The 23,489-nt window shown below is 37.1% G+C and overlaps 1 protein-coding gene across 1 annotated transcript; it reads left to right on the forward strand.

The window, feature by feature from the left end:
• Nucleotides 1–6,582: 6,582 nt before the first annotated feature.
• Nucleotides 6,583–21,857, forward strand: LOC110099102 (mechanosensitive ion channel protein 6). The gene is made up of 5 exons (XM_020826146.2): nt 6,583–8,692; nt 16,306–16,426; nt 16,508–16,801; nt 16,899–17,101; nt 21,377–21,857. The coding sequence occupies exons 1-5, from the start codon at nt 6,798–6,800 to the stop codon at nt 21,660–21,662; spliced, it is 2,799 nt and encodes a 932-aa protein (XP_020681805.1). The 5' UTR covers nt 6,583–6,797; the 3' UTR covers nt 21,663–21,857.
• Nucleotides 21,858–23,489: the final 1,632 nt, after the last annotated feature.

Here is a 23,489-nt window from a genome sequence, read left to right on the forward strand (position 1 = left end):
GTTAACATGTAGCAATTTGGTGATGTTTGTGGAGCATTCCTAACACACTGCGAACATTTTTTCAATGGATGGAAATCAATCCATCAATAAATGACAACATAATATAGGCGGTGAAGACCACCCAAGCCTTACTTTATAAAGTCATAAGTATAGTATGAAAGAACTTCAAGTTTACATCTTATGACTCTTAGAGGATGTCTGACAATTAAAATCACCATTACATTATGTTAAAATTTTCTCACCACAAAATCAAAAATATTTTAGGAATGGTGACACTTAATGTGACATCTCATGCATCTATAGTGAAAGGATTCAGTGACAGACTTGATCAACCTCACTTCCTGCTCCCTTGCCCTGACTTGAAATATTAACCACATATAATGAGCTTTTTAAAAAGTCCAGCAGATCACCAAAACCTAATTTGCTATTCAATTATAACCACATTCATCAACATTTTATCAACACATTGCAACCAATAAACATGATTTCAGCTCAATTTAGAAAATCCGTTAAAATATCGTATAGTAGACAGAAGTCGTTATAAAATGCACAGTTTCAAAAAATTAACAAATTACCAAAGATAGTGTAAAATATCATTTTAAGACTTTTATTGTACTGAAGCAATATGTTTCGACATCCGGATAATTTTCTATTCGATAAAAATCGCACAGAACTCAAAATATTTGGTGAAAACTTTCCAGAAAATACTCAAATCATGCAAAATCATCATTTCCATAACATACCAAAAGTTACGCGGTAAAAGTGTCGTCAATACAAAGATATGTATGTTTTTCGGTAACGGAAATACAAAACAGAGCAGAAAAATACCAAAACACAAAATCTTCGAAATCAGAAATATGATTCGGATTCCTTACTGCGAGATAAACAATTCTTTTAACAACGACGACGGACGAAAAGCGCTCAGCGTCCTCCGAAATCAAGCCTTCCTCTTCTCTTTCCTTCTCTTTCTCTCTCCAGCTTTTTCTCTCTCTTCAAAATGATCCAAAATATCTCAATTCCAATACTTATCAAACATGATCGTCCCGGACGATTCATATTCGTCCCGGGACGATTTGCCCTTTGGACAAATCCCATCCAGACGAAGTGTATTCGTTCTTGGACGATTTGCTCTCTGGATAAATTTTGTCCCGACGGTTCATCCAGGCTCGTACAGGTTCATCCAGACGAACCATACAGATTCTTCACAATTTTCTTCAGTTCATCCCGTACTAAAGTCAGTTCGTACGGACTAGCTGCACTAAAAAAAATGCACTTCGGAGGGATTTTACACTTAAGTAGTACCTCTTTATACTACACTTCCCCTTCCACCATAGCCTTATCAAGTTCTCTCAGACAATGCAAATTCACTATATCCTCATCATGCTGTTCAGTCAACCTATAATCATAAACAATTATGAATGACTTAAATTAACATCACTTTATTGATGTCCCTTATAATCTTATAAGAAATGAGCTACAACACATTATATAGGGGGGATTTATTTTGAGGGAAAAAACTAATTTACACCTCACCACAATTTTCGAGAATTTCTATCCATAACTAATGCAATTCCTTAGCATCCTATTCTAATGGGGTTTAACTTGTCTAAAATTGATCCATATGGTGGGACTCTAGATCAACATGCTTCTACTACAATCTTTTGCTATGTATTCTCTCAATTCTTTAGGGACAATCTCACATATGATTTTACCCTCTTTCAGGTAGAACTATTCATGCTTTCTGTCAATCTAGCCATATTTTTTGTCTAGTAATTCATTGCCAACCAAATAATTATTAAGGACTTGTGTCATCTTTTGGGGGTTAGCCGAAGTGAGGGAGATGCACTAAAAGAAAACTTTCAAAGCACATCGAATCCCGGGAGCATATCAAATAAATCTCAAACAAATGCTTGAATTCATTATAAAATTTGACATGAATCATCTAATTATACCATATTAAATATACCCATGGCTATTATTTTAAGGAATATCACAAATTTCTAGCACATAAAGTGGCCAAAACCTCTAAGGAATTCAAATGGTAAAAATCAATCTAATAATATCACTTCTATCATTCAATAGGACATTCAACCGAAAATATTTTCAATTGTAAGATGAGATTGGACATTTGATTCATCAAGAATATTTAGACAATTATTTTAAGAATAACTTTAGCCTCAAAATAAATGACTTTATAAGATCCATTGTAAAAAAAAATATTGTAGTTGTTGAATAGAAGTGTCATCTAGTATGCACTAAAAGATTTCATCATTAAAGAAGTTTAAATAGGTTGAGCTACTCATTTCATTTAAGATTTTATCTTCACTGTCATTGGTGATTAAAAAAACGTCTTTCAGGTAAGTATCTCCTTAAATTATAAATAAAGTGTTATTTTTATAAATAATATTATATATAATTAAAATCCTTGAAAGGCATGCTTATGAGATAGCATTCATAGAAAACTTCTTTAATGTTACTTGTTGTGGACTAGAATATACGCGGCGATAGAGTTAGAAAATTTCCGTCTCAGCATTGTAGGGATATCCAGCACACAAACATGGGAGAAATAAAAACACAAGGATTTTTACGTGGAAAACTTTGGAAAGAAAAAAAAAACATGGGGCTACGCCCAGTTGAAATAATTACACTAGTATTTGCTTGAGATACAAGAGGCTGACACGTCCTTAAAATTTAGGACGATCAGATTACAATGGATTGAATTCCAGTTACAAGCAAGTTGTGTTTTCGAGCTGAATTCTGAGTCACGTAGAATTCCAACGTTACTTGGGCACAATTCCGACGTCACTTGGGTGTCGGGCAGAATTCTGGTGTCACTTGGGCGTCGGGTAGAATTTTGGCATTACTTGGGCAGAATTCCGACGTCACTTGGGCATCGGGCAGAATTCCAGCATCACTTGGGCATCAGGTAGAATTCCGGCGCCACTTGGGCGTCGGGCATAATTCCGGTGTCACTTGGGCGTCGGGCATAATTCCGGCAATGGTCGAGGAGTTTCTTCCCTCCTATCATTCTTCTCTTCTCTTCTCTTCTCCTTCTTATGTTATTATTTTTGCTTCGGTTCCCTCTCAAGAGAAATGATGGGCTATTTATAATTTTTTGAGGATGATATGACCCGTAAATAGGAGGAGGATCAAGGACAAAGGTAGAGTGGTTTAGATGGACGGTCGATATTGAATCCCTTGATTGTGGATCGTTCGTCAGACATTTGAAACTCTTAATGATGGTTGAATTTAGAGATCTTGGGCTCGTTGGATTTGTCTCGTCAAGCCACTCGATTCGACTATAAGCACGTTATGTTTGAAAACCGTTTGGTAACCCAAATTGTGATTCGTACCTTCCAACAATGCTTTGGGTCCTTGATTTGGACTCATTTGGACTCAGATTGAGTCGAATTTGGTGTCGTTGGGTTCGTATTTTTGAGTCGCTCAGTTCGACTGTAAGTTCGACTCATGTTTTTGAAGTTCAGATGATCCCGGATTTATTATGATTTAACTATTGACATGCATGTTGCTCATTTGTTGTGTTTTGAGTTCAGTTGTAGAATTTAGTTACTTGCTGGGTTCTTGAGCTTATTATATGTGATTAAATGATTTCAGGTAAGAGTAAGGGAGCAGAGGTGTGAGATTAGACATGATCATTCAAGTTTAGATTCTTGTTATTTTAGTTATTCTTTTATACTCAGGATAAAATAATTGTGATATGATTATATAGATCCTAAGTAATATACATAATTTTTTGGGAAATGAATACATGTATGCATATTGACGTTTTGATCGATAATTTCAATTCCGCCAATATTTATATTGATAAAAGAAATTAGCTAATCCTGATTGTTGTATGTTAAAAAATAAAAGAATAATTCTTTTCAGATTAGGTTCTCATGAGTCACATAATCACTAATAGTAAAAACTACAAGTCATCCAACTGAAAATAAGCGATGCAAATACATTAGCAGTAATGTGTAATATGGAAATCTAAGCATTCTTGTGGCTTAAAAACCAAGGTATTGAACACAATTCCATTAAAAATGATGTAATTCGATCTTCATGGATTTCATGAATGGAAGAACCTCTATTGCAGCTCATGAACCATTGAAGATTTGGGAATCAATCTCATTTGGAAGAGTAGTCCTAAGTCAACTTAGCGGTTGGATGCCCTCTTGGAATGATGAGGCTCTGTCTCACAGCCTTCATGTTGGTCATGATCACCATTCTCCTCTAATTTCATTATCACAAGTCTAAATTCGAATGCATTATTGCCACATTAAAGTTTGCTCAAGTATATGGGGTCAGACATTGCTAGATGCCTTAAGAAAATTATTAGGGGTGTTAAAATTGGGTTGCAGGTCAGGTTCAAGTTTAACTCAGTATTGACCTGCTACATTTTGATACGACCTGAACAAGACATGTTTTTGCAAACGATTCAGAAATTTCAACTCGAACCCGAACCGAGTCAAGTTTCTAGGTTGAGCTGACTTAGCATGAAACCAACTTTACCTCACATGCGAAGCAGGCGAATACGATCGGGCGGAACGTCAAGTTGCCAAGTCTTCTGATCCGTAGATTGCGCGAAGCAAACCCTAAGCCTTGGCGGCGTTGCAGGATTGCAGCCCTTGCGGGCGTGCGTGCCACATACAGATGTTGCCGACTTACCGCGTTGCAGCCCTTGCTAGCGTTGCATACATAAATGCCACTTGTGTCCTTGCAGGAGCCAAGAGAGGCCTTGAGGCTTGCAGGCATACACAAATAATCAAATCTGGTAAATCAATCGCTTTCGCTGCCTGAAACACGCGAGCTGGAGTGGATCATGCTTGGGCGTCGAGTTCATGTCAGACCCGGGCCACTTTCGGGTCAACGGGTAGACCTAGACCTGACCCAATTTTTCAAACTGGCCAAAATTTAGAACCTGAACCCGACCTGTTTGCCAAATGGGTTGACTCTAACTCAAAATTTTTTTGTCGAATTCCAGTTAAATTTTTAGATCGTTTCAAATATTGGCACCCATAAAAATGACAACTAACATGAAAAGTTGCTAAAATAAAATGATTGATTGGATAAATTAACTAAATTGATGTAGTACTCTTCCATCAATTGTTAGTTTAAGCACTGCATTGTTAAAGGTTTTAATTTTACCATCTTTTCTCGAAATAGGCCAATAATGGCCTTGCCATAGAATTGTTCTCCCTAGGCTTTCGATAACACATGATTTCTATTTTCACATTTAGCGGCCTGTTGAGCCTGATTCAAGTTCTCATGAAGATTTGGCTAACTTAAGTTTCGTTTGGGACGATTTTTTTGGTGCTTCTTAAAATAGCTTTATAGCATAAAATTTTTATTTTGGTTCTAAAAAATTGCTTTAAGAAGCAACAAAAAACTATCATAAACGAAGCCTTAATCAAGATGAATAAGAGTGCATTTTGCTCAAGTTTAAATTATCTATACAATTATAGAATTTTTTTTGAAAAATAAAAGAAAAAAAAATTACAACAATAACAACATCATCATCAATTTTTTATTTCACTATGTGGGGCCAGCTAAATAAATTTTTTTCTCCATTTTATCCTATTAAAATCATCTAACTTAAAAAAAAAAAGAATTACATTATTTAAAAATTTTTTAATAGCATTTAACTTAAGTTTTTTTTTAATAATGTTATATATTATTATTATTAATGTGAAAAAAGTTTTTATAAAAATTTCTTGAGTATATTCTTGTCAAAATGTGTATATAAATTATTATATTTATTTTAAGATGAACCTAATATATGAATAATCAATCAAAATTTATATGGCACTTATCTGAAAATAAATGTAAGATTTTGATGTCCAAATTATAATAAAAATTAATTTAATAGCTTGAGCAAATTCATTTCATGTTATTGAGGTAAACTTTAGTAGTAAACGTTTAATACATTTTCAAGTTTTGTCAAAAAACAAAAATTATCATGTGATAAAAAATGTAGCTTTATATGTGAAATAAAGAGCTTCACAATTATATATTTCACATAGTGTACACAATTTAATAAGTTGTACCGAGTTTTTTTACAACTCGGTACAACTCAGTATTTGCTCAGGATTTGCTCGGTATTGCTAGGGATTTGCTCGGTTTTGCTAGAAAAAACTCGGTACAACTCAGTATTTGCTTGGTATTGCTAGGTATTTGCTCGGTTTTGCTCGGTATTAGTTATTGCCGAGCAAAATCGACCAATACCTAGCAATACCGAGCAATATTGGGTCCGTTCCAAATTGGGTTATTAGACGCACGATAAATAATAAAAGCACGTGGCGCGATTCTACGGACGGCCGAACTTAGAGTTGCGTTCATCGGACCAAATAAAAGTTCATAAACAATTGCTTCTTTTGCTTACACGCGGCACTGTGCACTAATTGATATTTCCTAAAGCGCGCCGAACCGTCGCGTAAACCATCACGATCAGCGATTCGGAGCAACACACGAAACACCGCTGCCCAAACTTCATTCACGGCTGCCACGTGTCCATCTTGATCGAATCTTTATGCTATTTCTTGCTGCAGTGGCTCCGCCACCTTCTCCTGCAATCGCTCGCTTCCAGGTTCCCAAGCAGCAAAGGAAGACTGTAATTGGCCTCGCCGAGCCTCTGGCTCTCTAACACGTGATCCGAACCAGAAAGACTACGTAATTTTTTCTCGAACTTTCCCCAATCTTTTCGAAAGAGAAATGCAAACCATCGATCTCTCTGACTTCTGATGCTCACCGTTCTACGGAATCATCGAAACGAGCAGCATTGAGCTGACTAAATCATGAACGTTTTCCGGAAATCATTCAAATCGCACAGCTCTTACAAGATATCCTCTGCTTGGAACCAGTCTGAGGACGAACGGCCGATTCTCTCCCGCGATCCTCTTGAAGAATCCGGAAGTCGCCGGGAGGTGGTCATCAAGGTTGACGGCGAGAGCGACGATATGGAAATGAAGAACGGGAATACCTCTGTTGCTGCTGCTGGCGTGAATAATAGCAAGGTGTGGAGAGAATCTAGTTATGATTTTTGGGAGGAAGGGCATGTTGACAATGGGGGTGGCGGAGAAGGTGGGAATGGGTTGGGATTTTCATTTCAGAGTCCGAAGAAGAAGGATTTGCCAGAGATCAGCGAGGATCCTCCGTCGCGACTGATAAGTTCGTTTCTGAAGAAGCAGAAAATAGCCGGCGCCGAGATGGCGCTGGACATGGATCTCGAGATGGAGGAGCTCAGGAAGCCGACGACGAGTTCGTCTTCCCCTTCATCCAAGGAGCAGCGCGTCTCCTTCCACGACGTTTCCAATAATCCGCCATCCCATAACTCGCGTATGGAATCGGACGACGATGAAGACTCCGATGACCACGTCGAAGGGCCGGAACTTCGCCAGAATTCGGCGGCCGCAAGCTCCCACTCGAAGGACGGCACCGCCGTCACCGAGGTCCTGCGATGCACCTCCAACTCGTCATTTTGCCGGAGCAGACCATTGCTGCGGGCCAAGACAAGGTCTAGGCTTATGGATCCTCCTGCAGGCGGCGGCTCAGACGAGAAGAAATCTATGCGTATGCCGAACAGGTCTGGGCAAATCCCTCAACGGTCTGGCTTGCTCGGCAAGTCTCGCGTCGAAGAGGACGAGGAGGATCCCTTTGAGGATTTACCGGAGGAGTTTAAGAGCACCAAGATCAGCAACTGGACAATCTTGGAGCTAATCGGTCTTGTCCTTGCTCTTGCTGCCCTAATCTGCAGCCTCGCCATACCCAAGCTTGCACGTCAAACATTTTGGGGGCTTCATCTATGGAAATGGGAAGTGCTCGTCCTCGCCCTTATATCAGGCCGCCTTCTCTCCGGATGGTTAATCCGCATCATTGTCTTCTTCCTTGAGCGCAATTTCTTCCTCCGCAAGCGGTTTCTCTACTTCGTGTACGGAGTGCGCAGGGCAGTTCAGACCTGCATCTGGTTTGGCCTGGTTCTCCTCGCTTGGCACTTCCTCTTCGACAAAAAGGTGGTGGGAGAGAACAAGATGCTTTCGTATATAACTAAAATCCTCTTTTGCTTCATCATCGCCACCGTCTTACGCCTCATCAAGATTCTTCTGGTCAAGGTTTTAGCTTCGTCCTTCCACGTGAGCACATATTTTGATCGGATTCAAGAAGCTTTGTTCAATCAATATGTTATCGAGACTCTCTCAGGTCCGCCTCTCGTTGAAATTAAGCACAACATGGAGGAGGAGGAACGGATGATGAATGAGATGCAGAAGCTGCAGAATGCTGGCGCTACCATACCCAAGGACATCAGGGCGGCGGCCTTTTCATCTAAAAATGGAAGGGTAATAGGAGGAAGTGGTGGAATTGGCCATGGAGGGACAGGATTTAAGAGTTCTCAAATTGGAAAGAGTACGAAGATTTCTGATACCGCATCTAGGAGATATTTTAGCGGGCAGCAGTCGCAGCAGGAGGGAGGGATCACCATTGACCTGCTGCATAAGCTTAATCAAAAAAATATATCGGCGTGGAACATGAAGAGGCTGATGAGAATTGTTAGGCTCGGCACATTAACGACGCTTGATGAGCAATTAACAATGGGAATTGAGGAGGACGAGTCAACTGTGCAGATCAAGAGTGAACACGAGGCAAAGATAGCGGCAAAGAAGATCTTCAGTAATGTTGCCAAGCCTGGTGCCAAGTGAGCCATGCCCTTTTTTATTCAAATTATGCTTTAATAGCAAGTGCATATTTACTTTAAAAATATGTGGAAATTTGACTTATTTACTTGCCAATACATGCTCGGTTTCTCTTTGCGGTCATGTGCTAGTTTAGTAATTTGAGTGCACTTTCTGGTTGGACTTTGTGATATTGGATGGTTCTTATGTGCTAACGTGACTGTACATACCGTATGTCGGGTTTGTTTCGGTTGAAAACACTGTTGATTTGTCTATTCACCCTGTGTAGTTTTCATGGCTCTTGTTGACAGCAACATTTGTCTAAGAATAGGGGTGCGGAAGAAGAAGGTAGAAATTTATGAGCGTTCTGTGCTCCTCCACAATTATTATTTATCGGAGTAGTTAGATGTGTACTTATTTTTGAGTGATATATATATATAATTTTCTTTAAAATTTGCTGCAAATGAGTTCAAAGCAATGGGAATATTCATTTGCGTTCAAAATATTATCTTTGAAATTGTAGGAGTCTAAAAATGGATTGTGCATGACTTCAAAGATTTGATGATGCGATGAGGAGGTATGAACAATTTTAAAGAAAAGATTTGATTTTAAAATGGAAAAAAATAAAACATACTATTGAGATATAAAAAGATCATTAAAAAAGCAAATAGTTCTGCAAAGAGGGATAGAAAAAAATGCCAAAGGATAATATTTTATGATTTAAGAACAACAGAGATGGATAGAAAGCGAAGCCAAAGGATAATATTTTATGATTTAAGAACAACTCAATTGTTTTCGAAGGTGATAACAAATTATATGGAGTAGCTAAAGAAAAAAGTTTTAGATAGTTTAAATCAAAATGTACATGAAAAGAACGAAGATAGAGAATCAATTTGATTTTATGTGAGAAAGATCTAATATGGAGGTTATAGGAAACACTTGAAGATTTCAAGTAAATCCTCTTAAGAGAGTAAAAACAGCAAGAAATCTCCACTATTCCAATGGAAAATCATTGAAAACCAGTAATTTTATTGCAAAAAAATAAACTACGGAAGAAAATAACAAGATACATTTGATCCTCTATTTGAGAGAAGGATCTATTTCTCCCAAATCTCTAGACACCGCTAGAGCCCAAAGAAAACATATGAGATATCAAATTTCAACCAAATTCAAGATGTCCTAACCCTAGGAAAACAAACTATTTAATGTATAGTGTATACAAATCAAAAGGAAATCCCTAAATAGTCCTCACATTCAAATTTTTCTCCTGACTCTCTAAAAAATCCTTCCTAAACAACCCACGTACACCTGGGCATACGTTCGACGCATATAGGTGGAAAAGTCCGCCTTTGTTCGCGTAAGCCGCCGGTCCCGTCGGACCAGCTGGACTGGTCCAGTGGATCGGTCTAATAATGCTCCCCTCCTAAAGTACCACCTTGTCCTCAAGGTGGAACGAAGGAAACTATTGCTAAAGCACTTGATTAATAGAACTGGACTGTAAAATGGACTGATATTGGTTGAATGATCTCTGCCTCCAACATCTCCCTAATCAATCTCTCGATCTCATCCTTCTGGATTTAGGGATGACGATATGGATGAACACTGATAGGTGAAATTACTTCCTTCAAGATTGTTGCGTCCTGTAGTATTCGAAGTAGTAGAGAAATATAAAATTAACATCTTAACTTTATACGAAAATCCGGCACGCAATTAGATAAAAGAGGTTGCAGCATTTATATGAGACACTAAGATTTTTACGTGGAAAACCCCTGAAAAGGGGGAAAAACCACGGGGCCAGGCCAGTTTGAATGAATCCACTATTATTTGCAGTCGATTACAAATGAGGCCCTTCTTTGGGGGAGTCCTTGTTAGCTTGATGTACATCTTATAGAGTGCATTACATGGTGTGAATATAAAGAGTCACTGTTGATGTGTTTGTTTGGTCGGAGGGACTGTAGTCGGTGGGCGACGTAAGTCGAAAAAATCGTAGTCGGCGACGACGGAGGTCGGAAGAACTGTAATCGGTGGGCGACGTAAGTCAGAAGGACCGTAGTCGGCGGGCGACGGAGGTCGGAAGGACTGTAGTCGGTGGGAGACATAAGTCAGAAGGACCGTAGTCGACGGGCTACAAAGGTCTGAAGGATTGTAGTCGGTGGACGACGTAAGTCAGAAGGACTGTAGTCGGCGGGCGATGGAGGTCAGAAGAACTGTAGTAGGTGGGCGACGTAAGTCAGAAGGACCGTAGTCGGCGGGCGACGGAGGTTGGAAGGACTGTAGTCGGTGGACGACGTAAGCCAGAAGGATCGTAGTCAGCGGGCGACAAAGGTCGGAAGGACTGTGTCAGGTAGAAGTCCATCAATGGATAGAAATCCAGCATCGGATAGATACCCTACAAAAGTCCGACAACTGGCAAAAGTCCTATGTTGGGCAGAAGTCTGAAGTCAGTCGTCAGCCAGGGAGAACTCTAGCGTCAGATGATATTCGGGCAAAACTCCAGAGTCACTTGGAGATCGGGCGGAGTTTCGGCATCATTTGGAAGTCGGGCAGAATTCCGGCGTCACTTGGAAGTCGAGCAGAATTCCGGCGTCACTTGGAAGTCGGACAGAATTCTGACGTCACTTGGAAGTTGGGAAGAATTCTGACGTCACTTGGAAGTCAGGCAGAATTCCGGCGTCACTTGGAAGTCGGGCAGAATTCCAGCGTCACTTGGAAGTTTGGCGGAATCTCGGCAGTGGTCGAGGAGGAGTTTCTTCCATCCTATCCTTTTTCTCTTCTCTTCTCCTTCTCTTCTTCTTATTGCTTTGGTCCCCTCTTAAGAGAAATGAGGGGCTATTTATAGTTTTCTAAGAGTGGCATGACCTGTAAATAGGCGGAGGATCAAGGGCAAATGTGGAGTGGTATCAAAATTCGGCAATCTTGGGCTTGTTAGATCGTCTCGTCGAGCCGCTCGATTCGACTTTAAGCATGTCATATCTGAAAAATGTTTGGTAATCCAAATTATGGATTGAACCTTCCGAATGTGCTTCGGGTCTTCGATTTGAACCCATTTTGGCTCAAATTGAGTTGAATTTGGTGTCGTTGGGTTCACATTTCCGAGACGTTCAGTTTGACTGTAAGTTTGTTGAAATCGGAGTTCAGATGATCCCAGATTTAATTTTTGAAGTTTTCAACTTGATTTTTTCCTCGAGATTCGTGTCCGATCAGGATAATTTTTTGATGATATATCAAAGATGATAGCATGCTCATGTCCCCGTGGAGGAGACAACCCCTGAGGCGGCTGAAAAACCTCACTGAACAGTTGAATCAATGGTTGTACTAAAAGAGGATTGTCCCTACCCTCCTCCAATATGATCCCCTCCAGTCTATGTAGATCCATAAGATAACCTTCCCCCACCTCATGTCTTTTTATCACCTTGGTTTTAAGTGATATCATGACTTTGGTGAGTCCTGCATCTCCCTTGATCAGTACACTTCTCCCGTCCACCATCAGCTCCATCCTCAATGCTCCCCCAAGTTTTGCAGCCACTTCATTCCCAGGATGATGTCAGTGCTCCCTAACTCTAATGGAAGAAAATCTTTCCTCACCTGAACTCCCTGTATGATTAACAATACTTCTATACATATCCCCTGACCCGTCTCCACCTTCCATGTACCCATCATGATGTGAAACATATATGGAAACAAAAATTGCTTAGGAATGAATAACAAGTTGTTAAGCTTTGCTAAATTTAAACTCAATGTTTCACCAAGATAGGGGTCTAGGATTTCTTAGTTGTAGTTGACTTTGGCATGCGGTTACAAGAAAAATTAACAGGACAATTTAAAATAAGAACAAAATTTTGGTAACGCTAGATGCATAAATAAAAAAATTTTACTGTTTAACAAATAGAAAGTTCACCTCGAGTTCCCCTCACTTTTACTCTTGATGGTGGAGTCAGCGGGAGAATAATTTCAGCAAACCTAAAGATGCCACCAAAAGAAAGAGAATACCTACGGCTTTATCCAATGAAAAGTTAGTCTGAGGGGAAGAAGTTGGTGGATGTCCGATAACTTGCCACTGTCCGGAGATTTGGTGTTATTCGATAGCAAACATCAAGGTGAAAAGGATTCATCTTTTAACTTCAGTTTTCTCAATTAATTTTCTATGTTTTCTCTTTCCGGCCAATCAAAATTCCTGATATTTATTGATAGTACCATTATAAAATTGCTGCTCATATAAACAATAAAATTATTGTTTACATGAAATAGTAACCCATCCTTCCCTCTTGAGGTTACCTTCAAATTGACCATATTTTTTTCTCTAAAAAAAAAACGCTTGAATTCAAACCAATAATTAATCCACGCAACATAATCAACTAATCATTTCAAATTTACATGCGAAGCAGTGCACTTATGTTCAATGTTGAATTCACAATTACTCCCAACAAATCGTAACCTCATGTATTGCAGACAATGTCTAAAAAATTTCTCGACTAACTACCCCCAACCATGGAAAAAAAAATCAGTCAGCCATTCGAACTTAAATTTAAAACGATTTACTTAAAACTATTTGATGTGAAACCATGCAAAGGAACAAGAACTGCTTAGGGATTTTAATATAAGATTATTAAAACTTTGCTAGTTATAGAATTGATGCTTACCCAAGTTAGACTTTCGGAATTATCAATTAGAGATTATGCAAGACATGTAGTTACAACTAGATTAACGGGATGCTATCAAGTTAACAACATAAAATAAAGAGAGTAATGTTATGGTGAAGAAACAATAATCCACAGTTAACAAAAAGGACTTTTCACCTTGGTCCCTCACTAACGCTCTTGACGGTGGGGGCTTTAACGGAGGAAGATTGAGAGCAAACCGAGCAATGCCACTAGGAGACAAATGGTGCCCAAGGTATAGTCCGTTGGAGAAGTAGCCGGCGGTAGGGAGTCCACAGGATGACTAGTGAGTATCCAACGTCCGGGATGAATATGCTCCTTAATAGAAGGTGCTAACGTAAAAGGACGCACTTCAAGTAATCCTCTACAGAAGAGTCCGCGTCTAGGTTCACGACGAAGAAGGAGATACAAGGATATTGGTTCGTCCTTGATTATCAAATAAGAAACCATGGTCGACTTCCAGATCGACCATGCATGGTGGTGACGGTTGGGAGGATTTCTCTTGAGATTGGTGAGGAGAAGGTGAGGGGATGACGGGAGAAGACTTGGGAGGGTGAGGGGGCGGCTAGGGTTGGGGTCTTTGGGTTGAAACAAATAGCTTGGGGGGAAATGAGATGAGAGGGAAAATCTGAAGTTTAATTTCAGATTTTCATTAAGGGGAATGATCAATTTGAAATTCAAATTAACACAATTAAGGGAGTAATGGGGGCCGGCAGTCATTAAGGGATTTATGAGGGGTTTAATTGTTGCTTAGGTGGCAAAGTGGATAGAGAAGGGGAGAGAAGAGGGGGACGGCCATAGGGGTTGAGGGAATATGTCTAGGTTTAATGTATGTGGGGCCCAATTGATTGCAAACTTAATTAAATCAAATTCTGAATTTAAATTCAGATTTGATTTGCATTGAGTAGTTCCCTAATTGGATTTTGTCATTTAAGGAGGGATTTAAAGTTCAAATTTCAAATTGAATCTCAAATATGAAACTTCCTAAATGACAAATGAACAAATTAGGAAGGCAACAAAGGCTTAATTGAATTTGAAAATCAAATTCCAAGGCTTGGCCTTGGTTGGCCGGCGGGTGGGACTCAATGGGGGCCGGCGGCTAGTTAGAGGGGAGGGGAGTTATGTGGGGGGAATTATGAGCTTCCAAAACAAGCTATGTGATTTGGGAAAGAAATTATGATATCCACTCTAATTTGAAATTCAAATTAGATCTAGATTAACTCACTTTCCTTATTTAGGATTTCAAAAATAGGAAAGTATTTGAAATTCAAAATTTGAATTTCAAATAATTTGAATTCTTTCCCTATTAGCTTGGCTTAACTTAGGAAAGCAATTATGATGAGGAAGATCATCATAATGGTGGGGATTGTAGAGGTGGCCGGCGGCATGAGGGGAAGGGGAGGGGGAATTTGGCTCGGGTGGTTGGGAGTAAGCTTTGGGCCGGAGGTGTTGATGAGGTTGGGAGGTGAGGCTAACACAAGGAAGGGAGGTGATGGTGGCCGTCGGGTGTGGAGGAAGGAGGGAGCTCGGGTGGGGAGATTAGGGGAAGAAGAAGAAGAAGAGATAGAGGAAAAACCTAGAGCTCACTCGCAGGGGCTATTGGGTACTTCGATTGAGCCTCTCCTAGGCTTCACCACTCACTCTAAAACTCACAAAGAGATCCAAAACCAAAGCTGAAATTTCATATCAATATTCATCCTCCCCAAATACAATAGAAATGATCTATATATAGGTCTCACCAAAAAGAAAAGAAACAAAGACTAAATTGCCCTCGGGGCTACAACAACAAATGACTACCCATAAGGGTAAAACAGTAAAAACTGAAAATAAAATAAACTACTACATAAATGACTCAAAAAAAAATAAGCTCTTGATCTTAGCCATCGATCTCCGATGTCTCCGATAGTACACTTGTCAAAATCTCTGACGATGTCCTCGTCACTATTCAACAACAACACAAACTCCTCAAGCTAAAATATGCTCCAAATTCAAACGTAAGCTTCCTTCACCTCATCAAACTCTCTCACACTCCTCAAAAGTCAAGTTTTACGTCCTGGATCCTCTTCCACTCCAAGGTTTATGATCTGTAAAATTCTTGTTAATATGGATAGTAAAATCATTATTTACATAAACAAAGAAATTATCGTTCATGTTAACAATAAAATTATCAATCATGTAAGAAATTAATACTTAACACTAAAAATTCGAAATGTGAAAGAAAAAATAAAAATAAAAATAAACACCTAATAATAGGTCTCAGGTAAGTTTTAGATTATATCTGGTTTTGGTTTTCAAGTTATGTGGTTGCCACACTAAAGATTCATGCATTATCTAGCTTCATATTTAACTCCGATGCTCCATAAAATGATATGAAATCAAAGGATATGATGTAACTCTCACCTCCTCCATCCAAATGCCATCAAGGGCACAAAGGATCTTTCCAGTTTAACAGGGGCTGGTGGTGCGCCAAGAGCCTTATCGGTGGAGAGCATAAAGTGAACTTAGTGAAGCATTAGCAATAGTGCACTTTTCTTAAATTAAGTGTAAAATATAGTTGATATCTCATATTACATCCACAGGAATTAATGGAAGAGAAGATAGGAGGCTTCATAAAATAGATTCCAAAAGGCTAACTATGATAATGTTAGCCTTATCTTAAAGTTGACTAATTGATCTGAACTGCTTTGGATAATGATTGTCATGTGTAATTATTATCAACCACGAGGGAAAATTATCATTAAGTGAAGCATATTTCGCTATTAGAAATAATAAAGCAGCAGTTTGCTCCCAAGTTTGTGTAAACTAATAAGTTCACTATTTTTCACGTACTGCTATTTGACATAAACTTGTCGAAAGTGTGGTAATAAGTCAATAACAACCTTTATGTTAGTTCACTGGAAATTTTGCTATGTTTTACTTTCTTTTCTCTTTCATAACTATGTTGACGTAGAAAATTATGGATGACTGCAAATTGATAGGCATATTTACTTGGTGGATTTGATGCGATTCATGAGGGAAGATGAAGCAGTAAAAACTATGAGTCTTCTTAATGGAACACAGGATGACCGAGTCAGCAGGAGGATTCTCAAGGATTGGGTGGTACAGTTTTAGGATCTTATTATGCATATCATGCTTTTATAAATTCTATTTCTTGAATCCTTTTGCATAACGATTTTGCAGGTTAACACGTTTAGAGAGCGTAGAGCCCTTTCTTTGACACTAAATGATACCAAAACAGCCGTGAACAAGCTTCATCAGATTGCAAATGTCGTTGTTGCCATTATCATAATTGCAATCTGGCTTCTTATTCTGAACATTGCTACAACTCACTTTTTTGTTTTTCTTAGCTCTCAGATTCTTCTTTTGGTATTTGTTTTTGGCAACACATTTAAGACGACATTTGAAGCTATGATTTTCTTATTTATTATGCATCCCTTTGATGTTGGTGATCGTTGTGAAGTGAATGGTGTTCAGGTAATTGTCCACAGGAACTGGACTTCTTTTCTTTTTTTAGTGGAAGCATAATGTAAATTTTTTACTTGGGTAACTGAGCTAGTCTGACAACTTTCAGATGGTTGTGGAGGAGATGAATATCTTGACAACGATCTTTCTGAGATCTGACAACCAGAAGATAACATATCCAAATTCTGTGCTTGCTACATTACCCATTGGCAATTTCTATCGAAGTCCTGATATGGGAGATAATGTTGACTTTTGTGTTCACGTTGCAACTCCGCTGGAAAAGCTTGTTCTCATGAGAGAAAAAATAATGGCGTAAGTGATTGCTAGTTATAAATACTTCTTGTTTTCAGATGTTATAAAGTATTTGTTTTAATTAAGGGGTTGTTTGGTTTGAAGTAAAATAGGTGTAAAGTATTTTTTTGCAGGGGTTTCAAAAATATTAGAATTTAGTTGGATGAAAAAGGAATGCAATGTAAAATACTCTAGTTCAATTTTTAGGAAAAGTAAACTTGCACAGTTTTGAGCAAAAATCTTTTTCACCTTTAGAAAAATTAATATCATGTATTCCTTTTATACTCATCTAAGTAACTTCAAACATTTCAAATACATCCTTTTATAGTGCATTTCTTTTACTCTGAATTACTTTTTCAGCAATGAAACAATCCCTAAAACTGAATGATCTATTGATTTTCTTCTTAAATCAACTAGACTTATGCACATACAATGAATAAGATTGTAATACCACGCATTAAAGACTGTCATTGACTGACTAGCCTAGGCATGTATCATATTGTGCTGTGCTTTGCATATATCTTTCATATTTTGCACCAACACTGTAATGGCATGTATCCCACCACGATGACAAGCCAATGCCCTGAGTTGGTGCTGCAGAGAGTTGGGTGAAATATATTTTGTTCACCAACTATTACAACGGTTCTGTCCGAACCGGCCCAGCAAGCCCGCTGGCCGGTCCAGCGGGTGTACAAGAGGCGGACACAGTCCGCCTCTTCTTCTTCTGTGGCCGCATAAGTGAATGGGTCCCACCCATTATTTGATTTTCAAATTGAGAGAGAGGAGCGGCTAATGTTTTGGGAGGGAAATTAGATTAGGAAAGCTTTTGTATTAAAGTGCATGAGAGGATTAGGAAGATGTTCTGTTTTGATTGATTGCAATTAGGGTTTCTTGGAGGCTTGGGCTCTAGACAATCTTGTCTAGAGATTTGGGAGAGACAATCCTCCCCTCGAATTGAGGATCTCTTGTATCTTTGCTTTGTCTTGTTTCCCATTGGTTGCTATAAGAGTTTGATATCGTTTGTTTGTTCTTCCACCACGTTTCTTTTGTTTTCTCGCTGTTTTACTAATTATTGATTAGGTTTGCTTGTGAACTCAAGTAAATCCGATAGGATTACTTGCGAACTCAAGTATTTCCTATCACCAACCTTTGCCAAGAGTTGCAGTGTGATTCAAATGGTGGGTCTTTGAATTTATCTACATTGGTGTTGTGCGGATAAGAATTGTGATATTATGGCTTATGTTGGGCTATTTTACCTATTTTGCCATTTTTAGTCAGCGGAGTGTGTTGTTGTTAATATAAGGTTACCAATTTAGGTTATGAGGATTATGTAAATAGTTGTTTTGAGGTATATAATTGAAAATTTTGATTTGAATGAATTTCTGTTTTCAATTATAATTTTAAGAGTTCAAGTTCAGTGTACGACTCATTTGACAATAATTAGAGAGAACTAATTGAGTTTTATTCCAGCATTTGCCTAGTATTTTCATAGTTCTTGGAGAGCTTCTAATTTTAAAATAGACAAAATTGTGGGCTAAAATTTAACAAATATAATTAATTAAAATAAAATAACCCATAAGGATTGGTGATGTTGCATCCACAAGCACTTGGATCAATGAGGTAGCAATGGACTAAAGAGGGGAGAAGTTAGAGGTGGATCCTCGTGTTGGATTTTTGTTAGATGGAATTGTGCAGGAATTGATTTGTTGAATTGATATTTGCACTCCCCTTCAAGTGAATAAATGGATGTCCATTCAAGCTTGCATGTCAATTTTCGAAATATTATTTTCAATAATACTTTGGTAATAATGCCCGTAAGTTATCCATTTTGTGGCAAAACAATTGAGTGCATATTATGTCATGGTCTATCATATCCTTTATTAAAAGCTTATTCACTTCAATATGTTTTGCTTGGTCATTTTGTATGAGAATGTGTACAATATTGATGGTTGACTTATCACCATGAAACAAGTCAACCATAGAGTTTCATAGGACATTTCCATTAACCTTTAAATCCCTAAGGATAATTTCAATCATTAACAGTTTGAGGATTCCAAGTGCTATAGATCTAAATTTGGCTTTTACGTTAGATTTTATCACAAATTTTTTTTTGAAGTCACAAGTTTTCCTCTAAAGAATGTTTAATATCCTGAAGTTGACATCCTATTTTTTATAGATAATGCACAATCAACATCTATATAAGCTTTAAGTGGCAAATCCTCCCCCCTTCAACATGAAATTTCTTTACCTGGAGTTCATTTCATATATTGCAAAATTTGATATACAACTCTAAGTCTGTAAGGTGTGATTCATTAAGATTGTGTATAAATTGACTTACCATACCAACAATATAAATAATATTAAGTCTAGTATGTAATAAATGGATAAGTCTTCTCTCAAGTTTTTTATAGGAAAAGTTTCTATTGTTATGCCTTTCAGAGCATTTTGAAGTTTATACTTATATTTCAAGCTGCTCTCAACAGGCTTATATTCTAACTTGCCTGCTACTTTAACTTACATAATTCTTTGATCTCAAATTCTTGGAGCAACCTGTTTTTTGAAAGACTATACATTCCAAGTCACTATATGCAATGATGATGTTGTTGACATGACTTAGTACACAGACTCCCCTTGAAGTCATGCGTTTCATAAATAATGTATGGTCACTTTGACTTTATTTGTATCTAACATCGAGCTTTACCTTGGCGAATTTTTCAAACTATGCCCCTGGAGATTGCTACAATCCATACAATGAATTTCTCAATTTACATACCTTATGTTCGGCGTTTGAGTCAAAACTCGATGGGACCTCCTTAGATATCTTCTCCTCTAGATCGTCATTTAAAAACCACTTTATAAGAAGGTAATTTTCACATCAAGTTGATGTATTCATTCCTTATTTGTTGTTAATGATAAAAACTTGAAAAATATTCATTTTAGGCTTTTAGCAATAAGAGCCAAATTTTCACGATAATCAATCTCGTATGTTTGATTGTAGTCTTTCGCCACTAGTGTTGAATTTATACTTCTTGTAAAAACTTATTTGCACTCTATTATTTTTTTCATTTTCTAGTGTTATCGCTTCCCATATTTGTTCTTCTATAGTGCTTCCATTTCTTCTCTTATAACATTATTCCAATTCTCATTATTTAAAGCCACAAAAAATAGTTTTTGGTTAGTATGGAGGCTTACAAGGAAGGAATGGTGACAAAGAAATTTTTTTTAATGTGATCAGAATAAGCATAAGGGATGTTTAGTTGAAGTATATTTGTTAGCAGGCTCGATGTTTCACATAGCGAATTTTGTGTTAGAATTTGATTTGATTGATTGGACTTGCATGAATGTCTTTCTCCTTGGTAAGCATGTAATGATTGAGTTGAATGCGGCTCTGGTATTGGCTTGCTCTATGTAGGGGTGACTAATTTTAGAGTAGAGATTTTTTCTACAAAGGTGAGGGGTAATGAATGGCAATTTAGGAGAAAAACAAATTTGTGAATTATATTTTTTCCTTAGGGTAAGGAGCAACAAAGTAGAAATCCTCTGCATTTTGAATATATTGTAATTTTTTGGATAGATAATAAGTTGGTAAATAATTCAAGTACGTAGAGGGTAGAGGACATTTTGCAGTATGAGTGATTTGAATGAAAAATAAAATGAGAAATATAAGAGTATTTGATTCTGAAAAATTCAGATATATTCAAAACCATCATATGTTGAACTTTATATTTTGAAATTAAATTTATGTTAAGAAAGATATAAATTGACTTAAAAAGACTTGGTTATAAAATATTAAAAATGATCTTTCTTCATTAGATTTAATCAAGAATTTGACTTTTTAACATGACACAATAGAGAAAAAAGATTCATGTAGTCAACTTAAGTTTTTAAATTTTCGAATATAAATTTATTTTGATTATCAAGCATATAGCACATCTGTACTTAAGTTTTTTAATTTTTGACATTGTATATAAGACGACTTGCTTGCAGCGCTCTGCATTTAATAAAATGAGGCTTTGTTTGGGACGGCTTTCTTACTGCTTCTTTAAAAAAGTTGTTTAATACAAAAATTAAAAATTTATACTAAAAAATTGCTTTAAAAAACAGTAAGAAAACCATCCCAAACGAAACCTTAAGTTTCATTAGAAACATTGACTACTTAACTGCTATATTATTGTTCCTTTCTTATTTAACATAAATTTCTTATGCGCTAAGCTGCCAAAGCAGATTTACCACACAAATATCTGTAATCAATGCTATCTATATTTAAACATATAGTATTCATTATTGTTCTTACAGATTCATGGAAAGTAAGAAGGAGCACTGGCACCCAGGTGCTCAAGTGGTCCTCAAGGACGTCGATGATATGAACAGGTTACAAATATCGATCTGGATGCGCCACCGCATAAACTTTCAGGACATGGGGATGAAGTTCACAAGACGAGAGCTTGTGATAGTGGAATTGATCAGAGTGCTCAAGGAACTTGACATCGAGTATCGCTTGTTGCCTGTAGATGTAAATATCCGAAACTTGCCTCCAGTCACCTCCACTCGCCTCCCTTCTACCTGGACAACTTGCAACTAACATCATAGCACATCACGAGAGCAGGCTTATGGCTTATGAGAGGTGCGTGCTTTCTTTGCCATCTTTTGTTTTTTTTCCCTAGTTAAACGCTAGTATTGCTTCCTCTTTGTTTTATATATATAGAGGGAAGTTTGTTTAGGCTTTAGCAAGTAGATGTGGTTTTGTCATGAGTTTTCGTTTTCTGTAGAGGTCTCATTGGGAGCTTAGCTTTGTATCTTTTTTAGTTTTTTAGTGCTTTAATTAGCTTTTTGATAAAGATGGTCTCAATGAGTTGGTTAATTAATTTTATTTTATGAACGTGAATCTTCTCTTTTAACTGAGGTTGGATTGAGCCTTTAATTTAATTTAATTAATATGTTTTTTTGATTAAAATTTAAGTATTGGTAAGTAGGAGCTTGAATTGATGTGCAGAAGAACAAATTCAAAGCCGTGATTTATTTGAACCTGATTTGAACTGTTGAATTGCCAGTTTGAATAGAAAGAACATATTCAATGGCCGTCCCACAAAGATTCAATTTTAATGATGTCTGATTTGGACCGGTTCAAATATAAAACTTTAACTCACCATTGCTTAGCTTGATTGGCGGGCGAGTACCATTGGCAACCTCCCAACTCATGCTTAATTCCCTTTGAGCGACAGTGCATCTTAAGTGATGCTCAATCAAGTGCAGGCTAGAAGGTTTCTGGGATGAGCGCCTCTTCTAGGTTAGTCAAGGATTAGTCTCGACGTCAAGCACTTTTTTTGGGGTGACAACGAGTGAATACCTTATATATATATTTCTATTTCAATGTATGAACTTTAGTTTCTTTTGGAATAATTTTCTTATGTTAAAAAATTACTTATATAATAAATGTCATTATTTATTTTATTTTCAAAATATTTTTATGTTAAAAAATTATTCAAAAAAAAAATATATATATATACCAAATAAAATTTTAATGTCATCACCCGGTATGAATTAAATAAATAAATTGCAAAGTTAAAAGTTAATTTAAATAAAAAAAATTACTTTTAATAAATTGCAAAGTTCACTAAAAATAAAAAATGGCTTTAAACTTCATAATTTTCTTAAAAAACAATGTTAAATGTAACGATCTTACTTGGACATAAAAAATTAAAATAAATTTATTATTTTAAAAATATATTTTCTATTAACCATTACATGATAAAAATAAAAATATTGACAAATGAATGAAAAAGAAGAAATAATAAATTCAAGAAAAGACTTCAGAACAATGAATACCACTAAACTTACAAAGAATAAAAAACTTTATATCACATTAAACCAAAAAAAAAAAAAACTTACCTAACTCTATATATGTTTGATAAAAGCGAAAATAAGATAATTTGTGACCTGATCTGCGTCGACTGATTAGAGATTTTCCAACTCTGCCACTGCTTCTACTCAAATTATCAAGAAAACTTTCCTTGCTTCTGTTCATTCCAGTAGGCATGTACTCATACAATTCAGATAAAATTTTGAAGGCCCAGCATGCCTAATTCAACTCTTCTCATATAATCTTTGAATGAAATTATTCCCAGATCTTACCCTCATTCTCCGGTCTCCACTTCCAGCTTCATTTATTACAGATTTTCTTCTAAAAAATTTGAAAATAATTTTAGCTGATGCTAACTCTTCTCATTATGATGCCAATTGCCAGTGCCACACAAAGGCTCAGACTACTATTGAACAAGAAAAAGCTATAAAGAATTGAACAAAGCAGATCACTTAAATCTTTCCTAACATTCTAAAAGCTGTACAGAGAAGAATTCTCTAAAGATTATATAAACTCGAGATTATCATCACTGCAATTATTATTAGCCTA

Source organism: Dendrobium catenatum, unplaced genomic scaffold (genome assembly GCF_001605985.2).
Source record: "Dendrobium catenatum unplaced genomic scaffold, ASM160598v2 fragScaff_scaffold_264, whole genome shotgun sequence".
Lineage (NCBI taxonomy): Eukaryota > Viridiplantae > Streptophyta > Magnoliopsida > Asparagales > Orchidaceae > Dendrobium > Dendrobium catenatum.